This window comes from Phycomyces blakesleeanus (genome assembly GCF_001638985.1).
Source record: "Phycomyces blakesleeanus NRRL 1555(-) unplaced genomic scaffold PHYBLscaffold_36, whole genome shotgun sequence".
Taxonomy (NCBI): domain Eukaryota; kingdom Fungi; phylum Mucoromycota; class Mucoromycetes; order Mucorales; family Phycomycetaceae; genus Phycomyces; species Phycomyces blakesleeanus.
In genome coordinates, this window is record NW_017265166.1 from 302656 (window position 1) to 328138 (window position 25483).

General features: G+C 32.8%; 7 protein-coding genes across 7 annotated transcripts; 2 read left to right on the plus strand and 5 right to left on the minus strand.

Moving 5' to 3' along the window:
- Positions 1 to 1573: 1573 nt before the first annotated feature.
- Positions 1574 to 2109, plus strand: PHYBLDRAFT_152513 (hypothetical protein; the record flags this gene model as incomplete). The annotated part of the gene is made up of 2 exons (XM_018432934.1): positions 1574 to 1587; positions 1863 to 2109. The coding sequence occupies 2 exons, from the start codon at positions 1574 to 1576 to the stop codon at positions 2107 to 2109; spliced, it is 261 nt and encodes an 86-aa protein (XP_018284480.1).
- Positions 2110 to 2303: 194 nt separating this feature from the next.
- PHYBLDRAFT_152514 (hypothetical protein) lies at positions 2304 to 5958 on the plus strand (the record flags this gene model as incomplete). The annotated part of the gene is made up of 13 exons (XM_018432935.1): positions 2304 to 2312; positions 2392 to 2478; positions 2764 to 2788; positions 3016 to 3151; positions 3223 to 3265; positions 3324 to 3668; positions 3746 to 3858; positions 3943 to 4018; positions 4096 to 4447; positions 4537 to 5328; positions 5372 to 5539; positions 5666 to 5694; positions 5788 to 5958. 13 exons carry the CDS (start codon positions 2304 to 2306, stop codon positions 5956 to 5958), a joined length of 2346 nt encoding a protein of 781 aa, XP_018284481.1.
- Positions 5959 to 6219: 261 nt separating this feature from the next.
- On the minus strand, positions 6220 to 6792 carry PHYBLDRAFT_175253 (hypothetical protein; the record flags this gene model as incomplete). Its single annotated transcript, XM_018437454.1, has 1 exon — positions 6220 to 6792. One exon carries the CDS (start codon positions 6790 to 6792, stop codon positions 6220 to 6222), a length of 573 nt encoding a protein of 190 aa, XP_018284482.1.
- A 523-nt stretch (positions 6793 to 7315) lies between these two features.
- On the minus strand, positions 7316 to 7618 carry PHYBLDRAFT_70900 (hypothetical protein; the record flags this gene model as incomplete). The annotated part of the gene is made up of 1 exon (XM_018442359.1): positions 7316 to 7618. One exon carries the CDS (start codon positions 7616 to 7618, stop codon positions 7316 to 7318), a length of 303 nt encoding a protein of 100 aa, XP_018284483.1.
- A 332-nt stretch (positions 7619 to 7950) lies between these two features.
- PHYBLDRAFT_70901 (hypothetical protein) lies at positions 7951 to 10031 on the minus strand (the record flags this gene model as incomplete). Its single annotated transcript, XM_018442360.1, has 3 exons — positions 7951 to 8595; positions 8746 to 9627; positions 9831 to 10031. The coding sequence occupies 3 exons, from the start codon at positions 10029 to 10031 to the stop codon at positions 7951 to 7953; spliced, it is 1728 nt and encodes a 575-aa protein (XP_018284484.1).
- Positions 10032 to 13110: 3079 nt separating this feature from the next.
- PHYBLDRAFT_97316 (hypothetical protein) lies at positions 13111 to 15820 on the minus strand (the record flags this gene model as incomplete). The annotated part of the gene is made up of 6 exons (XM_018444018.1): positions 13111 to 13911; positions 14027 to 14120; positions 14284 to 14503; positions 14590 to 14890; positions 15180 to 15280; positions 15517 to 15820. Coding segments are annotated over 6 exons (1821 nt in total), but the record flags the coding sequence as incomplete, so codon positions are not given.
- Positions 15821 to 21815: 5995 nt separating this feature from the next.
- PHYBLDRAFT_175257 (hypothetical protein) lies at positions 21816 to 22366 on the minus strand (the record flags this gene model as incomplete). The annotated part of the gene is made up of 3 exons (XM_018437455.1): positions 21816 to 22143; positions 22227 to 22237; positions 22337 to 22366. The coding sequence occupies 3 exons, from the start codon at positions 22364 to 22366 to the stop codon at positions 21816 to 21818; spliced, it is 369 nt and encodes a 122-aa protein (XP_018284486.1).
- Between the last annotated feature and the right edge of the window lie 3117 nt (positions 22367 to 25483).

The following is a 25483-nucleotide window of genomic DNA, read 5'->3' on the forward strand; positions in this document are numbered from 1 at the left end:
TAGATATTTATACTCATTCATTCATTCAATCACTCGGGCATATACTCAAATGCACATGTACAGATGTTATATATATTAGATAGGCCGGCTAATGGACAACTATATAGCGTCAAGACAGGTGATACAACCTTGGATTCTATTCCGCACCAAGCCTAAGCTTAATATTATCATTATCATTATTTTAGTTGAGAGCCTAAAACGTTATCATTTGAGTACTACACACATTAACACACGTACAAGCACATAGACGTAAATGTAAGTGTAAAGTACACATGCACACATAGCTTTCAATTGTCTGGGATATAGCACTTGAATACTTTTGTGCTTCACTTTGATCGAGAATTTTCTTTCTTTCTGTCTCTACTTCATATTTGGCCCGCCGATCTTCGGGAAGGAAAAGTGCAACATTATGAACTGTACACAGAGTGGGTAATATAAAAATATAAATTAATATATATAATAAAACGAAATGTGTGCTATCTGTTACACCTCACCATTTTATTATATTATAATATTATATATTTCGAGTGTGGCTGAAAAGGATTATAAAGTGGATTGTACAGCTGTACTCTCTCTCTCTTTCTTTCTTTTGCTCTTTCTTATGTAACTGTTTATCTGGCTGACTGGCTAGCTATCTATATATTTTAATACTTTTCAAATAAAATAAAAGTATGGGCTTTGTGTGTCTATTCTGACTTTTGTTAGCTAAACCAAACTAATGTCAAAAAATTTATGCTTTAATATGAAACTTCTTACTCTTGATTATTGTTTGTTTTAAAGAAGTTCATTGACTTATCAATGCAGTACATAAGAATACTATATAAATTATGTATATGTGTGTATATACTAATATATAAAAATATATAAATAACACGAGGCATGCAGTTTTGGAAACATTAAAAAAAAATTAAACACAAACACATATATATATAAAAAAAGGCTGGGCAGTCTCACCTTAAAGCATTTTATTATTATTTTACTTTATTTTCCTCTTCTTCTTCTTCCTCTTCTTTGTCAAAGATTACTACAATAAACTGATACCCTGTCTCTTTCTCTCTCTCCCTTTCCTCCTCCCCCCATTTTTACTGCAGGTCTTTTGTTAGAAGCCAGACTTTCTCTATAAAGACTTTCTCGGTCTTCAAAAAAGGAAAAAAGCATAAAAAAACACAAAAAAAAACGTATATATAAGCATCTACATATACATATACACAAACACAAGTGCAAGTGCACATATACGCATACGCATACGCATACGCATACGCATACGCACACGAACAAAAAAAAGAAACCACTTTTTTAAAAAAAAACAGCCCAGTCAAATTTATTGGACATTACATTTCCAATTCAACCTTTCTCATTTCTTTAAAACCTCATCATGGCGAAATCACGAATAGCAGATCACTTTTGGGTACTTTTTCTATCTATATATTTTATATTGCATAAACAAAAGAATCCCTTTTTTTTTATCATTATTATATATGCTTAGCTTCTCACAAAGGCATTTGATAGGCCGAAGATAACAAAGCTCTAAACATATTAAGTGAACGAATGCAAAACTCCAACTCAACCTGCAATGCAATACGAACAGTTTTTGAAAAGAGGCAAATATATATATATATATATTAAAGATATCTATAATATATTTTGCTATTCAAATCTATTCATTTATTTCATTTAACAACGAAAGCATGTTATTATGCATTTATTAATTTTATATATATATTTATATATATGTATGTATGTAATGGCTTCCTTTCTTATATTATTATTATGATTATTATGATCATAAAAAAACGAACGAACGAACAAACGAACGAACGAATAAACGAATAAACGAATAAACGAATAAACGAATAAAACAGGGCACGAATTGAAGAGGAATATGGACAGAGATTATTGCAACTCTCAGAAATATCATTATCTGAATTTGAAGAAAGCTACAGTACATTTTCTGAGTCACTCGAAAGCATACCAACCGCAACAGAAGCAGCAGCCCGTGCTCACATTGATCTTGCCCAGCACATCAAGCAACTCTTAGAAACTCCATTGGCAGGATTCATCCGCAACCAAAAAGAGCAATGGAAAATGGCAAGATCCCAAAATTTATAAATATGTGTATAGAGATTTGTGGATATGTAAATGTGGATTAATTTGAATTTGAAGTTGAAGTTGAATTTGAATAAACCCATAACCCCCCCCCCCCCCCCCCCCACAAGGCTTGTTTGTTAATCGAAATGTCTACATTTTAGGCTACAACACGCGTAGGTGAATCTCAGAACCTAAAGAGCAGATATATTCAAGGAATGCAGCACGTAAGAAAAAGAGGGAGAAATGCAGAGCTTATACTAAATTGAATAATAATACAATAATGATGAATTGATTTCTGTACAGGCCCAGTCAAAGTACATGGACGAATGTACCAAATTATCTAGAGCAAATAGTCTGATGGATTATAATGCGAGATCTGAAATACAGCAGGTATTGCATATCTCTTTCTTCTTTATAATCTATAATCTATAATCTATGTTCTTATATATGCATAGTCAATTAGCTTCTTTTATTCTTTCCTTAAAGAAATAAATAAAGATGGGTATATATTTAAACGAGCTCAACTAATATCCTGTTATTACAATTACCACAATTCTTTATTGTTATTGAACCACATCATTTGCTCTGTTTCTTTTATGCTTTATTGCCATCATAATTACTATTACCATTGCTGTTGCTGTTGGTGTTTTTTCTATCTATTTTATTGAATTATAGTCCCTACACATTATTTCAAGTCTAGGTAAATTGAATATTAATATAGCTACTATGCTTAGTATCGTTATTATAATGAGTATAGATATTATAATTAATAGGGTAGTCAATAAAACCAAGTACAAAAAAATATGAAAGAATATTGTACTGATAAGTCCCATTGTTATTTTTCTCTATAATATATATACACATGTACCCTTTTCCTCTTCTTCTTTTTATGCTTCGTATATATATATATATTATACAACATTTCAGAACAGTCATATAAGCAATCGCTAGAAGACCTAGAATCAGTATCAAAACAATGGGTCGATGATTGGAGAAACACATGCGAGACATTTCAAAAACTCGAAGAAAACAGAATTGATTATCTACGTCGTACGATTTGGTCGTAAGTCTTTTTTTTTGCTAATTTTTTTGTGTACATATATTAATGTTTTATCAATAATTGCAATATTTTAGATATGCCAATATGATGTCGACAGTCTATGTTGTAGATGATCAGGTAAAGAAAAGAAGAATACATATATTCATATAAATATAAAATAATAATAATCTTCAAGTCTTGTGAAAGAATTCGTACATCTTTAGAAGTTATCGACATTTCTGGCGACACCAATGCCTTTGTCAATAAAAAGGGTACCAGTACGACGATACCAAATATACCTCAGTTTGTACCTTTCAACAATGACCACAATGACCCTTTGTTCAACCTAAACCTAAATCATCTAAATCATAGCCGTAACAACAGCCAGTCTGTAAACTCAGAAGGAAAGGGCTCAAATAGTAGAAATACTCATGAAATCAATATTCCAGTAGCAGATGAAGAGCTACGGTCAGTAAATGATCAACTGAGGATGCTACCACTGACTTCAGAAATAGCCGACACCAAGTTTGTTCATCAAATGGTAAAAAGAAAAGAAATAGAAAGAATTACTATGACTGTTATTCTTACCTTCTCTGCTTGATATATCTATCTACACAGTCAGATAGAGAAAGCTCTATTATTATTCCCAGTACAAACAGTCGACTTTCGTTCAAAGATACCTCTAATATACTTGGTCGAGAAATCAGCCAAACTCGTACAGCAGATTCGAGGTAATAGAATAATAATCTCAGAAAACTCAAAAATATTACATAGACATATATCAATTGCTTACAACTTATGTTTTCTGTAACCAGCTCGGACATGTTGCAAAATACGTTAATCCCTGTATTGCCAGCGCTAGATAAATCACCCACGGATGGACTATTTCGGGTACATTGACAAAAACAAATATATAATTGGCTCGTTAGTGGTTTGTTTTTTATTTATTTATACACGTATTTGTACAGGAATCCTGGGATAGACCTGCATTTTCCCGCAAAGAGTCTAACGGCAGAATAGTTGGGCAGAATACTAATCAGAATCAGAATCACAATCACAATCAAAATCGTAATCATAATAACAGTAATGTTAATAAGTATGATACAAAGCAAGTCCATGATCTGGAACATATCCCACGTAGTCCGAGACATGCAGTTTCGATTGTCGACCTTCCCCAACGAACATCATCCCTACCCAAAGACGCCAACATGATATTTTCTTCGTACGCCACCCAGCTGGCTCCTGCAGAAAGTGTCGATAATCTACCTGACTGGCATGCATACAATGACTATCTCTCCAATACACCTGTTTCAACTCTAGGTAAGTTTAAATCTATATATATATATACTTTTTTTCTAAAAAAAAAATTAATATTAATATTAATATTTTACCCGCATTATATTCTATAGCTCAAAATCAACTCGAACGTAAATCTCGTTCAGGAGATTTCTCAAAGCTAGTTGTCAACACGTCATTAGATTCTATCAACGCCAATAATTCTACTACCAATAACCCCAACTATACTATCAGTAGTAGTAATAATAATAATAATAATAATAATAATAGTCTATATGCTAGTAGCACTTATCGGCAACGATCCGCTCTACTGACTCCAAACCAAACAGCAGACCATGGTGACCATAGTGACCAAAACCAGAACCAAAACCAGAGCCGAGATCGAGACCGAGACCGAGACCCTGAGTTATGGAAACACAGTCGATCTCCATCTTTACAGTCACCCGGACAGCATATCTACCGATACAATAACAGCAGCAACAACAACAACAACAATAATAATATTAATAACCACGCTACACTTGAATCACCAACCGATTATGGATACCAGCAGCCGTCTCCTCTAATGACACCTTCTGTCTCACCACGTAGAGACAAGGAAAAAGACAAAGACAAGGATAAGGACAGGGGAAAGAATCCAAATCGACTTTCAGTATTTACTTTTTTCAAAAAGTCTCACCACAGCAGTAGTAACAAGAAATCAGAAAAGTCATTGAGTAGTCCAGATTACCACAATCAGCATAACACTAGCAATAGTATCCATCGTTCTCCGATCCGAGATAATTCGTGTGATTCACAGAAATCAAAGAGCAGGCGATTTTCAATGGTTTTTTCAAACAGCCAAAAGAAGAAACAAGCCCTGTCCATCAGTTCTACTATCCAGCCAATGTCCCCACAAAGTATGAGTAAGAATTGTTGTTATGCTAATGATATTAATTATTATAACAGCAACAACCACAATAGGAACAGAAGCAGTGACTATAACACCAACAGCAGCAGCAGGAGGAAGATGTTTAGATAATCTTTCGGGAGTAGTATTAGATCCCAGAAATCCTTCGAGTCTAATGCAATTATCCAATCCAATTGACGATGAGGGTACCACAGGAGAAGAATATGGTAAGAATAGAATGTTCTGGTTGAACATCAGATTTTATTTTATTTTATATTATATTATATTCAATGGAAAACTCACATGGAAGTACAAACCAATTGGTGCTTCATTTTTTCTTAAAAAAAAAATAGCACAAGCGTTGTGGAATTTTGAAGCAAAGGTAATAAATAAATATCTTTTTATGTAAATTGAATAATAATAGTAGGCTGTTTTCATTTACTTTTATGTATTTTCTTGTGTATATCTATGATAGATTGATACTGAGATTTCGTTTGCCAAGAACGACATATTGGCTATCTTGTACAAAAAGCCAGATGGTTGGTGGGTAGCCGAGGTTCTTCCAAAACAGAATAATCCTCAACAGCAAGGCCCAGGCCCTAGAATACGAGGTCTTGTACCAGGAAACTATTTTCGTCCGCTATAAATTATAATAACAATAGTCATAATAATAGCTTCAATGGCAATCAATAGGAACAATACAGAAAAATAGATAAAGATTGAAAGATTATACATCTTTTATTTCTTTATTGTAATATCTATATCTATATATATTTATATATATCTAATTTATTTATTTTATCCAAAATGCACATTTTATTTTTATGTTTTATCTTTATTCATATAATCTATATATCATGCTTGCTTTTAGTTGCCATTGCTGTTATTGATTAACAAAGATTATTTCTTATGATAAATTGTTGTTCTTTAATCCAATTGCTCGAAGTACACATAATTTCAGATTGTTAAAGGCGGGTTTTGTTTCGGGCTTCATGCGTCTTCGCGAAAACATTGTTTCAGTTGATGTTTCACTGTCACTATCGTCACCCAAGAGGTATCCGGTTGATATGGGTCTGGCAGCTCTTGAGGTTGTATTGGCCCGAGAATAGAGAGGACGCGATAGAGATTGGGATTGGGATTGAGATGGCGAGTACGAGTACGAGTTCAAGTGTGAGGATGAGGACAGAGGTGATGGTGATGATAAATTGGACGAATGATAAAAGTCTTCAGATCTTGTTTTTGATAAGAATGTGGCGGATGGTCTGGCTCCTTCGATGCTCTTGCCATTATAATTGTCCGTGATACTTGAATATTTCTTTTTGTTGGACCCACCACTATTGCCAGTACTGCCAAACGAGCACCGTTGTTTTAATGTAGTTAGTGCGCGTTGTCTTTGTGTGGGTCTGGTATCATTGTTGTTGTTGTTATCTTGTGCAGGGAAATTTCCGCCATTTTGAAGATTTGATCGGTGGAAAGACATTTTTTGTTTGTATGTATATATAGTTATATCTTTGGAAAATATTTATAGAGATAAGAAAGAATATAAAAAAAAAAGTAAAGAAGTAAAGAAGTAAAGATATTAAATAGATAAATAAAAAGTCTAATTCTTTTTATGCTAATAATTAATGCTTATATATAAATAAATTAAAATAAAATCTCCAACCAATTTGTCTTAAAAAGAAAATAGCTTCCGCAAAATGATAGGTTCTAAAGAAAAGATATAAAAAATAAATTTATATACAATATACATATATACTTTATGTATATGTATGTATATATAAATAAAATAGAAATTTAAAGTAATAAAACACAAAAAAAAAAAATTGTACAAAATTCATTCATTTTTCTCAAAATAGAAAAATAAATAAAGTATAAAGTAAAAATAGAAATTTAAATTTAAAAATATAGAGCGGTCTTTGTGACCTCTCTGTATATTTGATATTTTTTTATAATAGAATTTTTATTTATTTACTTTTATAATACATAATCTTTGTGTATATATTTTAAGGATATTCACTACTATTCTGGTGCGGTGCATGTGCTGCATCTTGATATCCTGTTCTTGAGTCCCAATTTGCGTCCGTATTAATAGTAGAGTCAATGTCTTGGTGGGTAGATTTGCGTCTCTCGTTTGCTTCATACACCCGCTCTTCTTCAGCCTTTCTCTTTGCAAGCAGGCATTTAAAGTCCTTCCAACTTAGATTCCCAATTGCCGTTTGATTGGTAGGTGTAATAATCGAAGGCTCCTCGCTCACTAGATTTGGAGACTTTTTAAGATTCTCGAGGTTTTTACGTCCGGGATCCATAGTAGTTTTTTTTTTTTTTTGGTCTTTAGAGTTTTGAACGGTAGGTAGAGATGATAGTATTGGTATCGTCGGTAGCTTTAATATCGTTGATAATACAAAAGAATGGTTATTATCTGTGTTTGTGTTTATGTGTACTTTGTGTAAAGAAGAGTACAAGAACAAAGAGGTTAATTTTATTTTATTGATGCTTTCTTTAAAATTAATTTAAAATTAATAGAAAAAAATATGGGGTTTTTTTTTGGCAGTTTTGATGTTTGTTGGTTTGATATGTGTTGATGATGATGATTATGATGATGTATACAAAAATAATAATAACATAAGAATAACTTCATCTAAAACCAAACAGCGGCATAACATCCTCTAAGACCAGATTGTATCGGTCCGCCTGCTGTAAACAGTTTAGTTCCATCGGAATTGTAAGCCGTAGTGTAGATAGCCGGAGGTATTTGAATACCAGTGAAATGAGTCTTGTACATTTGAGAATCACGATCTAGCCAGCCTTCTGAGCTTGAGTTGTGATAAACACTAGCAGTCGCAGCTGAAGCTCTAGTTCTGGTCCTAGTCCCAGCTCTAGTTTGAGTTCTAGTTGTATCATCCCCACCATTATCACTGTTATCATCATTATCATCATTACTGGTATTGCTAGGATTATAGTTATTATAATGATTAATGTTCTTGTTATTAGTGTTTCTGTTGTTGTTTGACTTTGACAGCGGTAAGAATTCCATCATTCTGGTGTCGATAAACGAAAGCCGGCCTCTTCCCCCTCCGCATGTCAGAATATGCTCACTCCCGAACGCAAGCGATCGTACACCCCAGAATTCATCTTGAGAATTAAAGCTTTGGGCACATCTTTCCTGACGAGGGTCAGCAAAAGTGATGTGCGCTTGTGATCCAACGGCGATCAGACTGCTATTATTAGGTTGTACTGACAGACACACTAGTTCTTGTGTAAAAGGTAGTTTTATGACATTTTTCTACAATTTGTAATTTTATATGTATATGAAATTTCTGTTAGTTAAAGTAAAATCACATATACATATATACATGTGTGTTTGTGTACTGTTATAATGTTCATTAACTCTATATTAATATAAAACCTCCCAAAAAAAATGTTCATAGCTAACCCTTTGTAAAGTGTTGATATCCCACAATTGCACGGTTCCTTTGGAAGTTAGACTGGTCGCCGTTTGTGTACCGTTACATTTGATCAATTTCAAGTCTCGCACCTTACTCTTGGTCTTGGACTTGCTCGTGCTCGTGGTAGTACGTGAAGAAGACGTCCAGGATTGTCGTAGCCATTTGATAGTATGGCCGACGCCATTAGTTCCACAATCCATCGCATCATTGACACTCCACACCCGCAAGGAACCATCCCGAGAACCTGTCATGAATCTATCTTCGTCAATCCAAACCACGCTAAACACAGCATCACGGTGGCCTTCTGCAATTGCCACACCCCGCATCGTTGGCAATTGGTAAACCATCACAACAGCAGGATCAGCCAATGCAACGGCTACATAGCAGCCATTTGGGCTTGTGGCTACACATCGAATACCCTGACAGCCAGAAGAAGGAGAAACAGCATCTGTATCAGCACCAGCACTAGAACTAGCAGAAGCAGAAGCAGAGGCGGAAGCAGAATAAGCGGAATATGCTGGTGTTGATGATGATGATAACAATACACTCGAGAACCGAGATATTTGCTGGCTTGTAGGACTGAGCGGGTCACACAGTATCAAGTCGTCATGTAAACCCTTCTTTTCATACACTGGCTCTGGGTTTGTGGCCACCAATCGTTTAATGTTAATATTACCATAATTGTCATCATTGTTATAATGGTTGCTGCTATAGTCGCTATAGTTGTAGTCGTAGGTGTAGCTGTTGTATTTATGGAGTTTTCGAGGGTTGGACAAGTACGAGGAATGAATTGGCTGGTACTGTAACTTGTCTATCTCAATAAGTGGAATTTCGAATACGTTGTTGTGAATCTGGTCGAGCAATAGTAACTAACAGTATTCCAAAAAGAAATGGTAAAGAGGAGGGAGTGGATAAGTGACAAGTGATATTTTTTTCATGTGGTGTGAGGAAGGTAAAGAAGAGGGGGAGGGGAGAACGAATGATGGTTGAGCAAAAATTATATATACATATATAAAATAAATAAATTAAAATAGTTATTATTATATGTGTATTTTATTATTGTGATTTCTACCTTGTTGTCCTTTGTACCTGCAAGCACACTGATGTCGTTTATCCAATCAGAAGCGAATATTTTGTCTTGTTTAAGATTAAAGACGGTTTCTTTCATTCGAATGGGGAACTGAAGCTGGGCTCGTTCGACAGCCTTTTGTCTATCGTTTGCAGTTGGCTGAAATCTGCTGTTGGTTCTACGGTTCCACATGAACTGATACATTGAAGCATGGTTATCTTTTTCTCTTCCTTTTTATTTGAAATATTTTGTAAATAATATATAGATAAAGAAGAGAAAGAAAGATAAAATGATAAAGGTTAGATTAATATATATTGACAATGAGCTCTAGTGTTGTATGTGTGTATTGTTTTGCTTTAGTATTCAAGTAGAACAATATATATATATATTTCTTTTCTTAACAAGTTCAATACATAAAATACATAAATAAATTAATAAATAAATAAATAAATAAATAAAGAGACGGTACTTTGCAGAGACATCTTATGATCGTGGATAAAGAAGAAGGATGGTATTTAGAAGCAAAAAACAAAAACAAAAATCCTATAAACAAATATTATTTATTCGTAGACGCAGTTCTTAAAATCAACAAATACATACATAGATACATATATATATATATATATAAGTATATATATAAAACACACAGATACACACACACATATATATACATACAGATATGCACGTGAGTTGCTATGATACTCTTATATATTATTCAGGTAGTATTTAAAACTGCTAAAGAAGTATAAATTAAGAAAAAAGAAAATAATCGCACAAAAACCATTATATATAAGTCATGAAGTCAGTCTGTTAGCCTGTTAGCCTGTTAACCTGTTAACCTGTTAGCCTGTCAGTCTGTCAGTCTGTGTTTGTGTTTGTGTTTGTGTGTTTATAATAGTGTTTTTATGTGTGCTTATATACTACTTGTTCAAATTGAAATAATTATAAATTTATAAGCAACACAACTAAAATGGCTGTATAGTCGGTAGCTTTTGCTTGACCTAAGAAAGAGAGAAACAACATATAGATAGTATTTTTGCACAGATGAGATCATTTCAAGTCCTCAACGGACTTTACTAATCACATATAACCTCCAATTTTTTATGCACTTTTTTTTAGGTAGTGTAATGTGTTTGGTTTTCACACATCATGATATGAATCAGAGGTCTCATCTTAAATACAATGGCCAACTGTTGCATTAGATTTTGATTTTGATTCTACTTATCAATTATAGTGGCTCGTAGACTATATGTTTATATATAATGGCAGATGCTATCGATATTTGTCAAGTATTACTGCTATTGACTTGAAAGTCACTCTTAAATATATTTTGATACTTTTTTTTAAAAAAAGAAAGGAGGCTATTGATACGATTTTACCTGGTATTTGACTCCTTTAACCTCATCACAGTATAAACATGACAATCCCTTTTTTTTTATTTTACAGCAAAATTTGAACCATGCGTGGTCATATGATGATAGTTCTGATTTACTTGAAGGGATACAAGTAAACGTACTTTTGATCTGACAGACCCACTTGTAGATAAAATAAATAATAGTACTATACGAGACAGAAAAAGAGAAAAGGAAAATTATAGTCTAGATAGTTTCACAGTTATTATCCCTGAGTTGTGCCAAAGCACTAGAAACACACACAATGCACAACACGTAACACAAACAATAGCTCTAACTGACGCAGGGTTTTCTCAGAGGCTGCTTTGTTTTGCTCTTAATTTTTTTCGGTTTCTTTATTGTTGAGGAACCTGCCTATAATGCCAGTTATCATCGTATGACAATACAAAGAAACTTGGTAATATAAACAAACAAACAAACAAACAAATAAATAAATAGATAGATAGATAGATAGATAGATATATAGATAGAAAACCACAGGTAAGATAGTAATATTCTTCTTCTTAGTATTATTATATAGTAAACGGTGTATTATATGTATTTAATAGAGAGAGAGAAATCGCAATAGTTTCTTAAGCTAGTTGGTTTTGTGTGATTTATCTTTGAAATGGCTATATAAACATTTCTCATTTAATTTTTGTCTATTCAATAAAGCTCCAGTATTAAATCTTCTTTTCTTCTTTTTGCTTTTGGCTTAAATAATCACAATGAACAAAAAGGAAAGGAAATCCCACTAGTTGTGGTTAGGAGAATTAAGTATGATCTAAAGTTGCGCTTTGTAACACTGTTTCAAGAACCAAAAAATAAAAAATAAAAATAAAATAAGGAAGGGTGAATGGAGCGAAGGAGTAGACACTTAATAATCAGCTGTATATAAATATATATATATATAACCACCCGTCTACACGGATTTTCTTTACGTGCACATACACATAGATACACTAGTTTGGGGACAGTACATTCACATTTTCTCACAAGAGCCAAACAAGACCTCTCCTCCCTTCTCTGTACTTCAACAAACTTCTTTATAGTTACACAGCCGGTACTGTAAACTTGATATATCTATATGTAATATACATTTGCATTTGCATTTGCATTTGCATTTGTATAATCAAATTCGATACAAACAACTTGGTCTATTGCAAATTAAAACAACAAACAAATGAACAAATGAACACAACAAAAAGCCTTTAAAATGCCAATATAAATATGTGAACAATTTGTTCGAGAATTACACTAAATTAGTTTATACTCGAGGGCCGTCTGTTTTATATGCCATTTCTACATCACTCTTTCAGTCAAATAATGCATATTTTATGTTACATGTGATTATGCTATTATATGTGTATTGTGTCGAGACCTTTTTTTTATGAAAAAAAAAGTTCTTTGGTTAAGCATTAAATCAAGGCATATCTCTTTTTCTCTCTTGGTCAATAGACTTCTTGTTCTTGCTCTTGCTCTTGCTCTTAATCGAACAAATAATAATATGTGTCACTATCAAAGTATTGTACTTTTATTTACATTTTATGAACTTGCCTGGTTTTGCTTTGTATTAATATATAGACATACATAAAAAATGAAAAATAAATAAACTTTTATGTACAATAGTAATAATAATATTTGAGACCTTCCTGATACTAAATTTTCTTTAAAATTTTTTACTCACTTGAAAAAAAGCCACTTTTATTACATACACTGCCATAAAAAAGATTGAAAGAAAGGTTGGATTTTCTTACAAGGCTTTAGAGAGAAAGATAACATGAATTATGAATTTAATACACCAGGAACGTCTCATATAAGAATAATACGAATAATGGCAGTGATAATGATAATTACAGATATATTTATTTGTTCTTTCTCACTTGTTTGAGAACGGAGCTCACATAAGCATCCATACCCTTGTCCCATGGCTTGACCTGCCCATCCTTCACCGTATAAAACGCACTCTTGTCGGGTTCATCGTTTTCCTCGTCATCTGAGTCTTCTTTCGGCACATTCTCCATGAGTTGCTTTAAGAACCAGACGTCGTGACTCACCAACACCAGAGCACCCGTGTATCCTGCCAAGGCTTCTACTAACATCTCGACTGTACCCATATCCAAGTGATTGGTGATTTCATCCAGAATAAGGACATGAGGTGCGTCCTGTAGGATGAGCGAGAACGCAACCCGGTTACGCTGCCCACCACTGAGATGCTTGATTTTCCGAAGCACGATCTTGCCACTCACACCAACCGTTCCAAAGTGAGCTCTGCAGTCCTGCTCGCTAAGGTCTGGGAATCGACGTTTCATTTCTTCGACCGGGGTTGACTCCAGGTCAAGTTGGTCGACCAAGTGCTGTGAAAAATATCCTACTCGGAGCATCGGGTGACGATAGAGCTCGCCCGACGTTGGCTGCAAGTTACCAGTCAACACATTCAACAGGGTTGACTTTCCACTACCGTTGGCTCCCAGAAACGCCACCCGGGATCCTGGTTCGATGTCAATCGAGAAGTTTGAAAATGTGTTTTTCTTGACCTTTGGGTAGCGGTACGACGCTGACTTGAGAGTGAACACCGAACCATGATAGCGTAAGGGTTGTGGGTCCGGAACCTTGATCTTGGCTGTCTTGACTCCTTGCTCAACCGCAATTTGTACGCGGGCATCGGTGTGAAATCCGGCATAGTAACTGACCTTGAAGCGTTTTCCGTCTTCGGTTTTTTCCATACCCAAACGATCGAGTTTCTGTAATAGTGTATCATTTTTTTATTAGTTTTGTTAATATATATTTACATATATATATACAGACCTTTTTTCTGGAATTAACCATGCCATGTCTCTTGTCATCTCCGGTTGCCTTTGCTCTTTGCAGATTTTGCTGTATACTGGCCATTATAGTCTTTCTGCGTTTCTCAGTAGCCTATTTGTAAGGAGGAATAAGGAACAAGACGGTGGATAGGGAAAAGGTTTGATTTGTGGATAATAACAAGTATATTTCCAAAAAAATAAATTGCTTCTTTTTTAATATAGAACGCTTACAAAATAAATTTATTACTTACATCCAACATTGCCTGTTTTCTGATTCTCTGTTCTTCCGTGTTTTGTTCCCAATCCTCATAATTACTTGGATGGTAACGAAGTTTTTTGTCTTTAAAGATGATCGTCTCTTCGCAGACAGTATTCAAAAATTCTCGGTCGTGAGAGACTATGACCATTGCTAGATCGTTTGTGTCATTCATCAAATAATCTTGCAGCCACAAAATTGCAGGCAAGTCCAAATGGTTGGCTAAAATATATATATATAAAAAAAGAGAAATAAATAAGTGGGATTGGATTAATACTATATATATATTAAACATTTTCAAAACTTACTGGGTTCATCCAACAAGAGAATATCAGGCTCAATAAACAAGGATTTTGCCAAGGCAATCTTCATTCTCCATCCTCCAGAAAAGTCCTTGACAGATGCATTGATCTGGTCTTCTGTGAATCCAATACCTTTCAAGATTCGTTGGGCCTTTGCGCTCCTTTCGTTGATGTCAATCAATTCGCTCTTTTCGAAAACGCTGGTCACGATTTCATGGGTCATTTGTGGAGTAATGTATGTCTTTGAGTCTTTCTGGTTTTCCAATTCGGCATACTCTTGTTCCATTTTCACCAACTGTTGGCGAGCCTCTCGTCCACGGGCACCAGATCGACGGGTCGCAATCTTTGCTGCGTCCTCTTCGGCATCCTTTGCACGAGACAGCATGATATTGTAGATCACCTGGTTGAGAGTATCTGATGTGTCTTTGTTGAGCTTCCCAGCAGATTGCTTGGAGCCCAATGCCTTTTGAATTTCTGGTTTATTATTATTAGTATTATTGTTATTGTTATTGTTATTGTTTGTATGTATATATACCTTGGGCTTCATGAAGAATCTTCGTGGCCGCTTTGTCTGAAGACAAGACTTCTGACAGCACTGTATTTGCTTCGCTATGTACCTCGAGTTGTGCAATATGCAATATGTGTAAATTCTGAGGTAATCCCACTAAAATATTATCTGCCATACATTTCATCAAAACTATAAAAATTGAATGATATATGTTAATAAAAAATTTTAATTTTTAATTTTTAATTTTTAATTTTTAATTTTTAATTTTTTAATTTTTAATTTTTTAATTTTTAATTTTTTAATTTTTAATTTTTTAATTTTTTAATTTTTTAATTTTTTAATTTTTTAATTTTTTAATTTTAACTTTCCGATCTTAATTTTAATTTTTTGTGTTTCTAGTATAGTATAAATAATTATTTATTTACCTGTTTTTCCTACACCATTTTGGCCAACAAGACCATAACGAACACCTGGTTTGATCTTTAGATGTGCATCTACAAGTAGTTCGAGCTGGTTTACTGATATGTTGACTTGCATAAGATCGATTTCCTTTGTAACCGAATCTAAGCGAGTCTCACGATGAAACCGACTCTGTTGTGAAATGGCGACGATTGTTGGGGGAGTATCAGAGTGGTCATTGATACTATTATTATTCGTAGTGTCTTCTGGATCTTCTACGGCGCCTTTCTTTGCTCGTCTTTTGGTTCGAGCTGTAGTAGTATTAGTAGTTGTAGTAGATTCACGAGCGGGTTCTTTGATATCCTGGGGAATTGGCTCTGGTGTGTCTACAGTTGGTTTTTGTTCTATAATCTTGACTTCCTAAGCATATATATAAAGATAACAATAGTAATTGAGATATACAGGTAATTAGGCAGAGAAGATGTATGTTAATAAGAATAATACATTGTATATGTATATAAATATTGATAATTATGATGATGATGATGATAATGATGATAATGATGATAGTAATCTTCCTATTTCTTTTTTTGGTACCTTTTTAAGTAACACTGGTTTAGGTACCCGCTCTTTGGTACTTTCAGTTGAACTACCGGGTATTTTAAAAACCGCACTGTAAAATGCATCCATCGTGGTGTCGTCGACATTTGCGTCGGCCAAGAAACTCTCTGTAGATCCACGGACGTCGTCTTTATCATTCACTTGCATATCGGCCAGCATACCAGTCATGTACTCAAGCGCATCTTCGTCGATATCGATTTTGAATGCCTTGAGTTGCTTGAGAAACGTCTCTGACAGAGTACTGGATGTCATTTAATAGCACTTGACACAACAAATGAATAAAAAAAAAGTAGAGGGATAGAAAGGTAAGAAGTAAGAGGTAGAGATATAGAGAGAGGTTGATAGAGAGGTTGTAAGGAAGGTTTTGTAAAAAAAAATAAAAAATAAAGAAAGGAAGAAAATAAATAAAAATAAATAAATAAAAGTTAAAAGAGTAGACTGAGGTTAAACAATAACAAAAGAAAAATATGAAAAATTAGCTTAGAATTTCTGATTATTTTGATTCTGATTCTGATTATGTATTTTTTTTTGAAGCCTCAGGACTGGTCTCCTTAAGTACTGTTACTGCGGCAGATAGCGGAGTATAAAACGACTCTAGTTAACAAAAGGTTAATATAAATATTGTTAAAGAAATGGAATAGTGAGAAGAAGAATAAAGAGGTGATAAAAAAAAATTGGAGAAATTGAGAAAGTAAAGCTAAAATTTGAATTGAATTGAATTCTGAGTCGTACTTCATTATTAACTATACATATGTTTATAAAAAAGCATTTGGTCCTCAATACCCTTTGAAGCACCCTTTAAATGAATTTTTTTTTTCTTTGTAAAGGTTTAGAACACCAAAAATTAAATAAATTAACAAACTGAATTTACTGATCTATATACTTGAACAAACGAATTCTTGACGCTTTAAATTTATTTGTTTGTTAGTTTTTTGTTTTTGTACTTTTCTGCAAAGCTATATTTTTATTGTTGATTGATAAGGAAGGATCAATAGATCCAGTGCATCTTTCTTCTTCATTATCATTATCATCTTCTGCATTTCTGTACAAAATCTAAGTCTAAAAATGTGGCGTGGGTAAGAGATGGTCTTTTTTTTCTTTATTTCTGCACTTTACAAAAACAAGTTGGTTTATTAATCGAGTGCGAGCATTTAATAAGTAGCTAGTCATGTGATTCAAATAATGAGTAAGTACGAAATGCCTGCCCATATTTATTTTGTTCTTTGCATGCGTGTGTTTGTGGAATAGTTTGAGTTACTTGAACCTAATTTGATTTGTTGTATTGCAGCATAAGAAAAATACACTATATTAAACAAGAAACAACAAATGATCTCAAATGATCTAAAGCATATCGCTGTCTTTCTTTCTTTTTCTCTTACAGACAAAGGAGAATAGCAAGTAACTTTAACCTTTCTATTCTTATTTGTATTCCTTTTACTTAAGAATCTTGTTGTACAATTACAGAAATTAACTTTGGTGGTCTGGATACAATGTACGCAGTCGATCTGTAAAGAGTAGAATATATATGTAGAATAACAGAATAATAGAAGCCTTGTTAAAAGAGAGCTGTAATTGTAGAACCTGTTTATTAAGTTATTAAAAACCAAAAAACAAGAAAAGAACACCCCCAATAAAAATAAGTACAAGTACAAGTATAAATCTAAATATATTGATCAATTACATACCTTACTAAACTTTGTTCATGTTTAGTTTCTGTACAGAGCCGATATAGTATATAAGTGGAGTACAACACAAGCCATCAAAGCCCAATCGAGGAGGCTATTTAACCAAGTCATTTTTATTACTTCTTTACTTCTTTATTTGTTTTAGATCTGTTATCAATAATAAGAAAATAAAAATTCCGAGTCTTAGATATCACAAAACCCGCCACTAATTTCACAAAAAGCATGGTAGTTATATATTGACAGGAAAAAATATCGAAAAATAATTGATAAAGGAGAATAAGCAATACATATTATTGTTTTTCCATTTCCATTTCCATTTTCTCCCTTCTTCTTCTATTTCATTTTGTAAAAGAAAGAAAATAATTTAGAAGAATAAGAGGCTCTTTGGACTTCCTTCCACAGAAAACACAACTAAAACTCTAGACCTCTAGATTAACCAATGAAGTTAGATGCATGTCACTCCCTGCCAACAATTTATAATTTCGATTTTTCAAATACAATAGCTTTTGTCCTACAAATTAAATCAAAAGAAACCTTTTTATTTTATTTTATTATATATATATATGTCTTTAGAAAAGTGTCTGAAAATATGTTTTTTTCTTCTTCTTCTTTACAGATCTAATTCTTAAGAGTATATAAGCATGGGTATGTACATGTGTATGTATTGGTGTTGGGGGGGTTCAAAGACCAAAAAAGAAGAAGATCATAATCAAAAGATTGTAAATATTCTAATGAATAGTTGATCATTCAACGTATTAACGAGAATCATATTTTCTAAATTGGAACAAATATAGAGGATTTACATAATTGACTATACTCAATTATATTTTATGCTAGTAAGATTGAATGGTTGGGCAGAAATGAATCCTGATTAAAAAAAGGTTTAATGTAGAGCATAAAGGAACATAGAAATCAAACTCTACTACAATGAGAGTGATCTGTCAAGTTGTTTAGAAAGTACACACACGCACACACACATATATATATATATAGATGTGTATAGTATTAAATGTAGTACAGCATGGTAAGTGGTGAGCCATTTCTAAACCATATACGGTTAATTAAACATATATAAAGAATAAACATTCTTATTATCTACTAAAGGTCTTTAGAGTTGGAGCTAACTATTAAGAATAAATTCTACCAAACTTTCTATAAATTTCTCTATTCTTCTTCTAATTGGAATGCTGGTCCAAACCTCTATCTATATCATTATCTTATCTCGACCTCCCCTCCCAAAAAGATACATGCATGCATGTACAGATATATAAGATTTGTAGAATAGGTCCTCGTATTCGTATTATTTGATTCAAACAGAACCCATACATATACATATATACAGACATTCCGTTATATTAAAGTTTGTTTAAAACTTGAGGATATCCTACTGACAGAGTAAAAGAAGTTGTGAGTATTTATCTGATCGATTTGAAATACACCTTGTACAAACCCACAATCAGAAAATAAAATTAATTAAATGATTACTACCACCATGACTACCATTAAATATATCGTCTAGTATTGGTCAATATATTGTGAATTTTCACCATAAAATATATATATATATAGCCAAATTTTTATAAATTATCTCATCCAAAGCCCACATCATTATTATTTAATCACAATAATAATAATAATAATATCGAAACATTTCTTAATTTATGTTTGTGCGATCACAAGCCAATAATCTCCAGAAAGTGGGACAGGTAATATATATATATATCTAATCTCAAATATGGAAATACTAGCCAAACGTCAATATGTATAAAATCCAATAAAGAAGAAAAGAAGATCTTGGTATTCATAAATAGTAATAGTAGTAATTCTGATAATCGATTCAAGGCAATATTAGACACTACGAACATTTACTATTGTTCCATATACCATTCTATAATTCCTATTATTGTCTGTAGTAGCACTAACATTGGTAAAAGAAAGATCAGTAGTATCATTAGTATCATCAAGTTAGATGAGTAGATAGCAATAGATGCTTTGTGGCCTGATTGGCTACTAAAATATATTAATAAAAATAATGAAAAGGGTAATAAAATATTTTGTATAGTAATTTTGATCGAGAATAAATAAATAAATATATAAATGATGTTTAATTCTCAATAAAGCAATTTAATTATCGTATCCAACGCACAAATGTCAAACGTACCTTTATATATCTAAAATTTCTTTCTTTTCTTCTTTTTCTTCTTCTTGTTCTATAGAGAATATATATATATACAAATGCCAAACAAAGACACTGAGCCTGTGCAACAAAAATTAATAAAGAGAAATGTCATACAAGACAGGTTGTTCTTTAAAGCACAGGGAAATATTCTTTGGGAAAATATGGTACAAAATCTAACCATTATAGTCCTAAAAGTTAAAAAAAAAAACATGGGTTAATGATCTGAAAAGAGTCAAAATAAAAATGCTGGTATTTGTATTTGTATTTGTATTTGTATTTGTTTTGGATTATTTTACAGAAATGGGGCTGGCCAATAATAAAGAAAGATAGTAAGAGCGATCATATTTGTATATACCTGTGTGCATGTGTTTTTTTGGGGTATTTTTGTGTGTAGGTCTGTGTGTGGATTTCTGTGCGTGTGTCTGTGTGTTTGTGTGCATGTGCGCATGCACACATGCGCACATGTCTGTGTGAAGTGTAGTGAAGTGTAGTGAAGTGTAGTGTAGTGTAGTATGCTGAAGATCATTTGTGTGCATCTGCATCTTTGTCTAAAATATCTAAGCTATGTTTTTACTTCACTACCTTGAGATACAGCAAAAAAAAACACCTCACAAAAATAAAATATGCAATTTTCATTCTATATGATGATGAAATAGAAGATCGAATTTGGGCTTTCGCTTATGAAAAAGAGAATGAAAGAAAAAGTAAACTATAGGCTTATTAGTTATTCAGAACAACTGAAGAGTTATTCCACCCCCAAAACATTAGAGGTTTTCCGCCTTTCCCCTCCCTCCCACACACACACAAATATAGATATATATAAACTCACCAGTTTAATACAGCCATTATCAAATTTTCCCTGGAGGATTTTTTTTTCAACAAATCTCATTTAAATAGTTTCAGCTTTTTACTTTAATTAGATTGGATTAACTCTTATGGATTCAGGTACAAAATAACTTGTGCAAAAAAAATATAGCTGTCGGTCTAAAAATCAAACAAATTATAACGAATATATCTAGCCTAAAAAAAAAACAAGGATCAATAAGGTTGCCTTTCTTAACCATCTCAACGATTTTCTTTCCCGAGTCTAATTCAATCCAACTTACTTCCATTATTCTAAAAATAAAATAAACTACAAGGTAATGCCATCAACAGCAATAGTAATAGGTAGATATTCAACATTAGTATAAAGAAGTAGCAACCAAAAATTTTCACATTCTGTGCAAGTCTGAATATCTCTGTTCTTTCTAGAAAATTATAATAACAGTAATTATTGTGATTGAGGCTGTGGTTGCGGTTGCGGTTGCGGTGGCAGCTGCGATAATTATAGTATAGTATAGTATTCAGATTTCTAAAGTGATTTTTTTTTATTCAACAAGCACAATATATGTTTTGTCTACAGTCAAAAGACAGTAATTTTTTTTTTGGCGATCTCTCCAATTCTCAGTATTGCACACTTTGTATGTTACACATCTAATCAATTTCTTAAGAAGTGATCTTGTGTTTGTGCTTGTACTTGTGCTTGTACTTGTGCCTGTGTTTGTGTTTGTGTTCGTGGTTCGTGGTTCGTGTATAACTGCGGTTGGTAAAATTTGTTCGTTTCGAAAAAATCATATTTCGTAACAAATAGTCAAGTCGTATATTTTAAACCAGCGACATTGGTTTTTCAGTTTCCGGCATTCAATCCTTTGTCTGAAAATGAATGTAGTTAAATACCCGAAATATATTTAACATAAGCTCGGTCTTTTTTTATTTTATTTTTATTTTTTACAAGGCACGGATCTCACGTCCCTTTATTTATTTATTTATTTATTTATTTTAACTTTCCCGCTTATGTTGGTTAGACAAAAGTGATTGAATTTGTGATCACCAAAAAAAAAACATAAAAACCACGGGCTGTCCGAGGGAAATTTGGCACCAGGTTTGTAATCCTGTCAAGATCTGATTCTGGTTCCCACAAAAAGAAGAAAAAATGTGCTTCGAGAGTCGGCCAATTCCACACGACTGCCGTAAAATCTGCTAAAACACATTCTGACATTGCTTGTGCATATAGTATGCAGTATGTAGTGTGTCTGCACATGCTTTGAATGAATTGGCCCATGCTCCCACTCATACTCATACTTGCATTCATGTTCATGTTCATGCTCATATTCACTCGTTCACTCGTCCTTCAAATGATTTTGTTTACAAGTATATTAAATTGTCTTATAATTTATAGACTCAAAAGTAAGCTCTTTAAACAGAATTTAACCTTACACCTATCTAGAATTAAATACAGATATACAGATATGTCATATACATATATCTGTACATTTAAATATGTAGATACACATCTTTATATATTTATAAAAATCTATATACATGTGTCTCTCCCTGTACTTTGTCTCTCATTCTGTTTTCTTTTTAATATACTCTGAATTGCAAATGGAATTCACACACTCTTTCAGAGATTTTTATATATATACATTTATTTATTTATTTATTAAACGGATCAAATTAACTTAAAAAAAAAACTAATGTCGTGCCAACTAGTCGAAGTTCGCATGTTTTTTTTTTCTTTTTCTTTTGGTATTATAAATCTCCAAATTTTGCAACATAATTTCAGGTAAATAGTGTATATGATTATATATAATTTAATGATTTAGACATCGTTGTACAATCTATGTATTCTTATTTGCAATATCAAAAGAAGAAGAAAAAAAGCCAACAATTTTATTCTTTTTGGTTGGACTAACCCAGTTCATACCTTACACGGACCAGGGATCGGTTCACTTGTTCTTCTTTTTTCTCTTTCTTTATTTCCTCCGCTCCACTCCACTCCACTCCACGCTATACTTTTATAATTCTTTATTACCATTACCATTACTATTATAAATCATTTATATATATTTACTTGTCTAATTTTTTTCCCAAATATCAGAGTCAACATGTGTAAAGCTTCAATAAGGAAAATATGCAGTAATAATTACACTTTGTTTTTAAGTAATTTATAAATATTATCATTAATAATAGAAATAATAAGTATTTCAATCAAAACCAAAACCAAAACCAAAACCAAAAAGATAGTCTATGTTCACATAAGAGTATCTTTCGACCTCTTTAACTTATAATGTATGCTATTGGATTTCAAGTGAGTATCTTATTATTGGATATTATTTACAAATAAAGTATAAATGTGTCTTTATAGTTAAGGTTTTAGTTGAGATGAACCTTAAATATAAAGTCAAATAACATACACATGTATATCTGTTATGTGTTATATGCTATATTCTTTTTATTCTATTTGATGTCTTACAAGTGTGAGATTCAACAGATATGTACACAATACTTAATTATGTCTTTGGATTCTATAGTAAAATAGACATATAGAAGGTTCATTACTCAAAAGTCTATATACACACAAGACACATCTGTGTTCTTTAGATGCTGTTACCCAGAATTCTCTTGTTGCTTTTTGAAACATGAATATTTAGAAATCTATCATATAATTTTTTTTTCTTAACATGACGAATAGATAAATAAGTAAAAAGTATATATATATTGTTCACTTGAATTATTGTAAGATTTGATTCAGAAGAAAATATGTATTTATATATATATTGTATTCATTTTTGGAATAAAGGACCCTGTAACTTGGCAACCATTAGGAATAAAAGCAAACCAAAAAAGAAAGAATACCAATTGTGATTAATATAGTAAATTGACTTCAATCGTTCAAGTTCAAGTATTACAATAATTGGCTTAAAGTAATTAGGGATTAAATATGGAAATTAGCCTTGCAATCCTCACAATCTACAATAATCTATACAGAGAGTCTTTTTTTTTTCTTTTTTTTTTTTCTTTCTTCCTTTCACTCCCCCCATATACACTATTTATATTTATATATACTTTTTAGCTCACCTTATTTTACCTCACTTTAGCTCACTTTAGCTCACTTTAGCTCACTTCAGCTCACTTCAGCTCACCTCACCTCACCTCACCTCACCTCACACCATTTCACCTCACCTTACCCCCCGCCCTTATTTCCTTTATTTCTCCTTCCCAATTCAAATCTAAAATCTCAATCCCCCCAAAAAAAAAACATATTCTCGATCACTTAATCGACTATTCAATCATTCAATCATTCAATCAATCAATCAATCGATTAACTATTAAAGAAAATTGAGCTATATATTTTCTTTTTTTCTTTTTACTCCTTTAATATCAGCTTTCCTACCCTTCTCTCCCCCCACCATTTTCTCCCCTTTCAAATTTCCTATTTCATTTGTATATATATAAAGAATATATTTTATATTTGTTGTGTATCCTAAGATTAAACGAAGCATAGTACATCTTTCTGTGTTTGTATATAATTATACATGTAAAATAAAAAATAAATAAATAAAGAAAATAATAGGAATTGTCTGTTATATACTGTGCAAAAAAAAAGAAGAAGAAAGAAAGAGTGTATCTGAAGGGAAAGGGAGGGTATTTTGTATGTATTTTGTATGTGTGTATGTGTGTATGTGTGTATGTATGTATGTATGTATGTATGTATGTATGTATGTATGTATGTGTGTATCTATGTATGTATGTATGTGTATGTATGTGAAAGGGATATTTTTGTTTTTGGCATGGTGTTATGAAAAGAAAAGAAAAAAGTGAGCGAGTGAATGTATATGGGTGGTGTATATACATTTTTATAAGATACTACTATCATCTTCATCAAGAAGAAGAAGAAAAGAAGAATAGTAATATCGATATTGATAGTAAATTTGCTTTGTGCTGTGCTGTTTTTTTTGTGTTGTACTGTGTTGTTTCAAAACCTCTCTCTTATGGGGTTTTTTTTTGGGTTTTTGGGTTTTTGGTCGGACGGTCGGTTGGTCGGTTGAAAAGCGATTCTTTCTTTCTTCCTCTTTATTGAATGTGATACAATTGACGCGACTGGTTCGAATTAAAGGAGTGACTTAATTCTCCGGTACTGTACAATGGATAACGCAAATGATCATTAGGCGAATAAGCAGAGGGATAGCAGGGGGAAGACGAGGAAACAGGAGATTCAAAAGACTGACAAGAAGAAGAGGAAGAGGAAGAAGAGGAAGAGGCAGATAGAGGAGAAGAGGGTGCAAGGTAAGGATTTTGATGGTGATGATGATGATGATGATGATGATGTTGTTGTTGTTGTTGTTGTTGCTGTTGTTGTTGTTGTTGTTGCTGTTGCTGCTGTTGCTGCTGCTGTTGTTGTTGTTGTTGTTGTAGCTCGTACTGATAGCTTTGTTGTATGGGTTGTTTGTAATTAACTTTTTCATTGCCACTGGGACACATGTTTTGTCGTGCAAATGTATTGTTGCCTTCTCTTCCACTACCATTACCACCACTAACACCACTAACACCACCAATATCCAGGTTTTGTGGTTGCTGGAGTACAAGTTTACCTTGTCGAGCTACCGATCTTGCATATCTCAGACCACAAGCATTACACAGCCTACACACAGACAATAAACATATATAACGAATAATTATTATTTT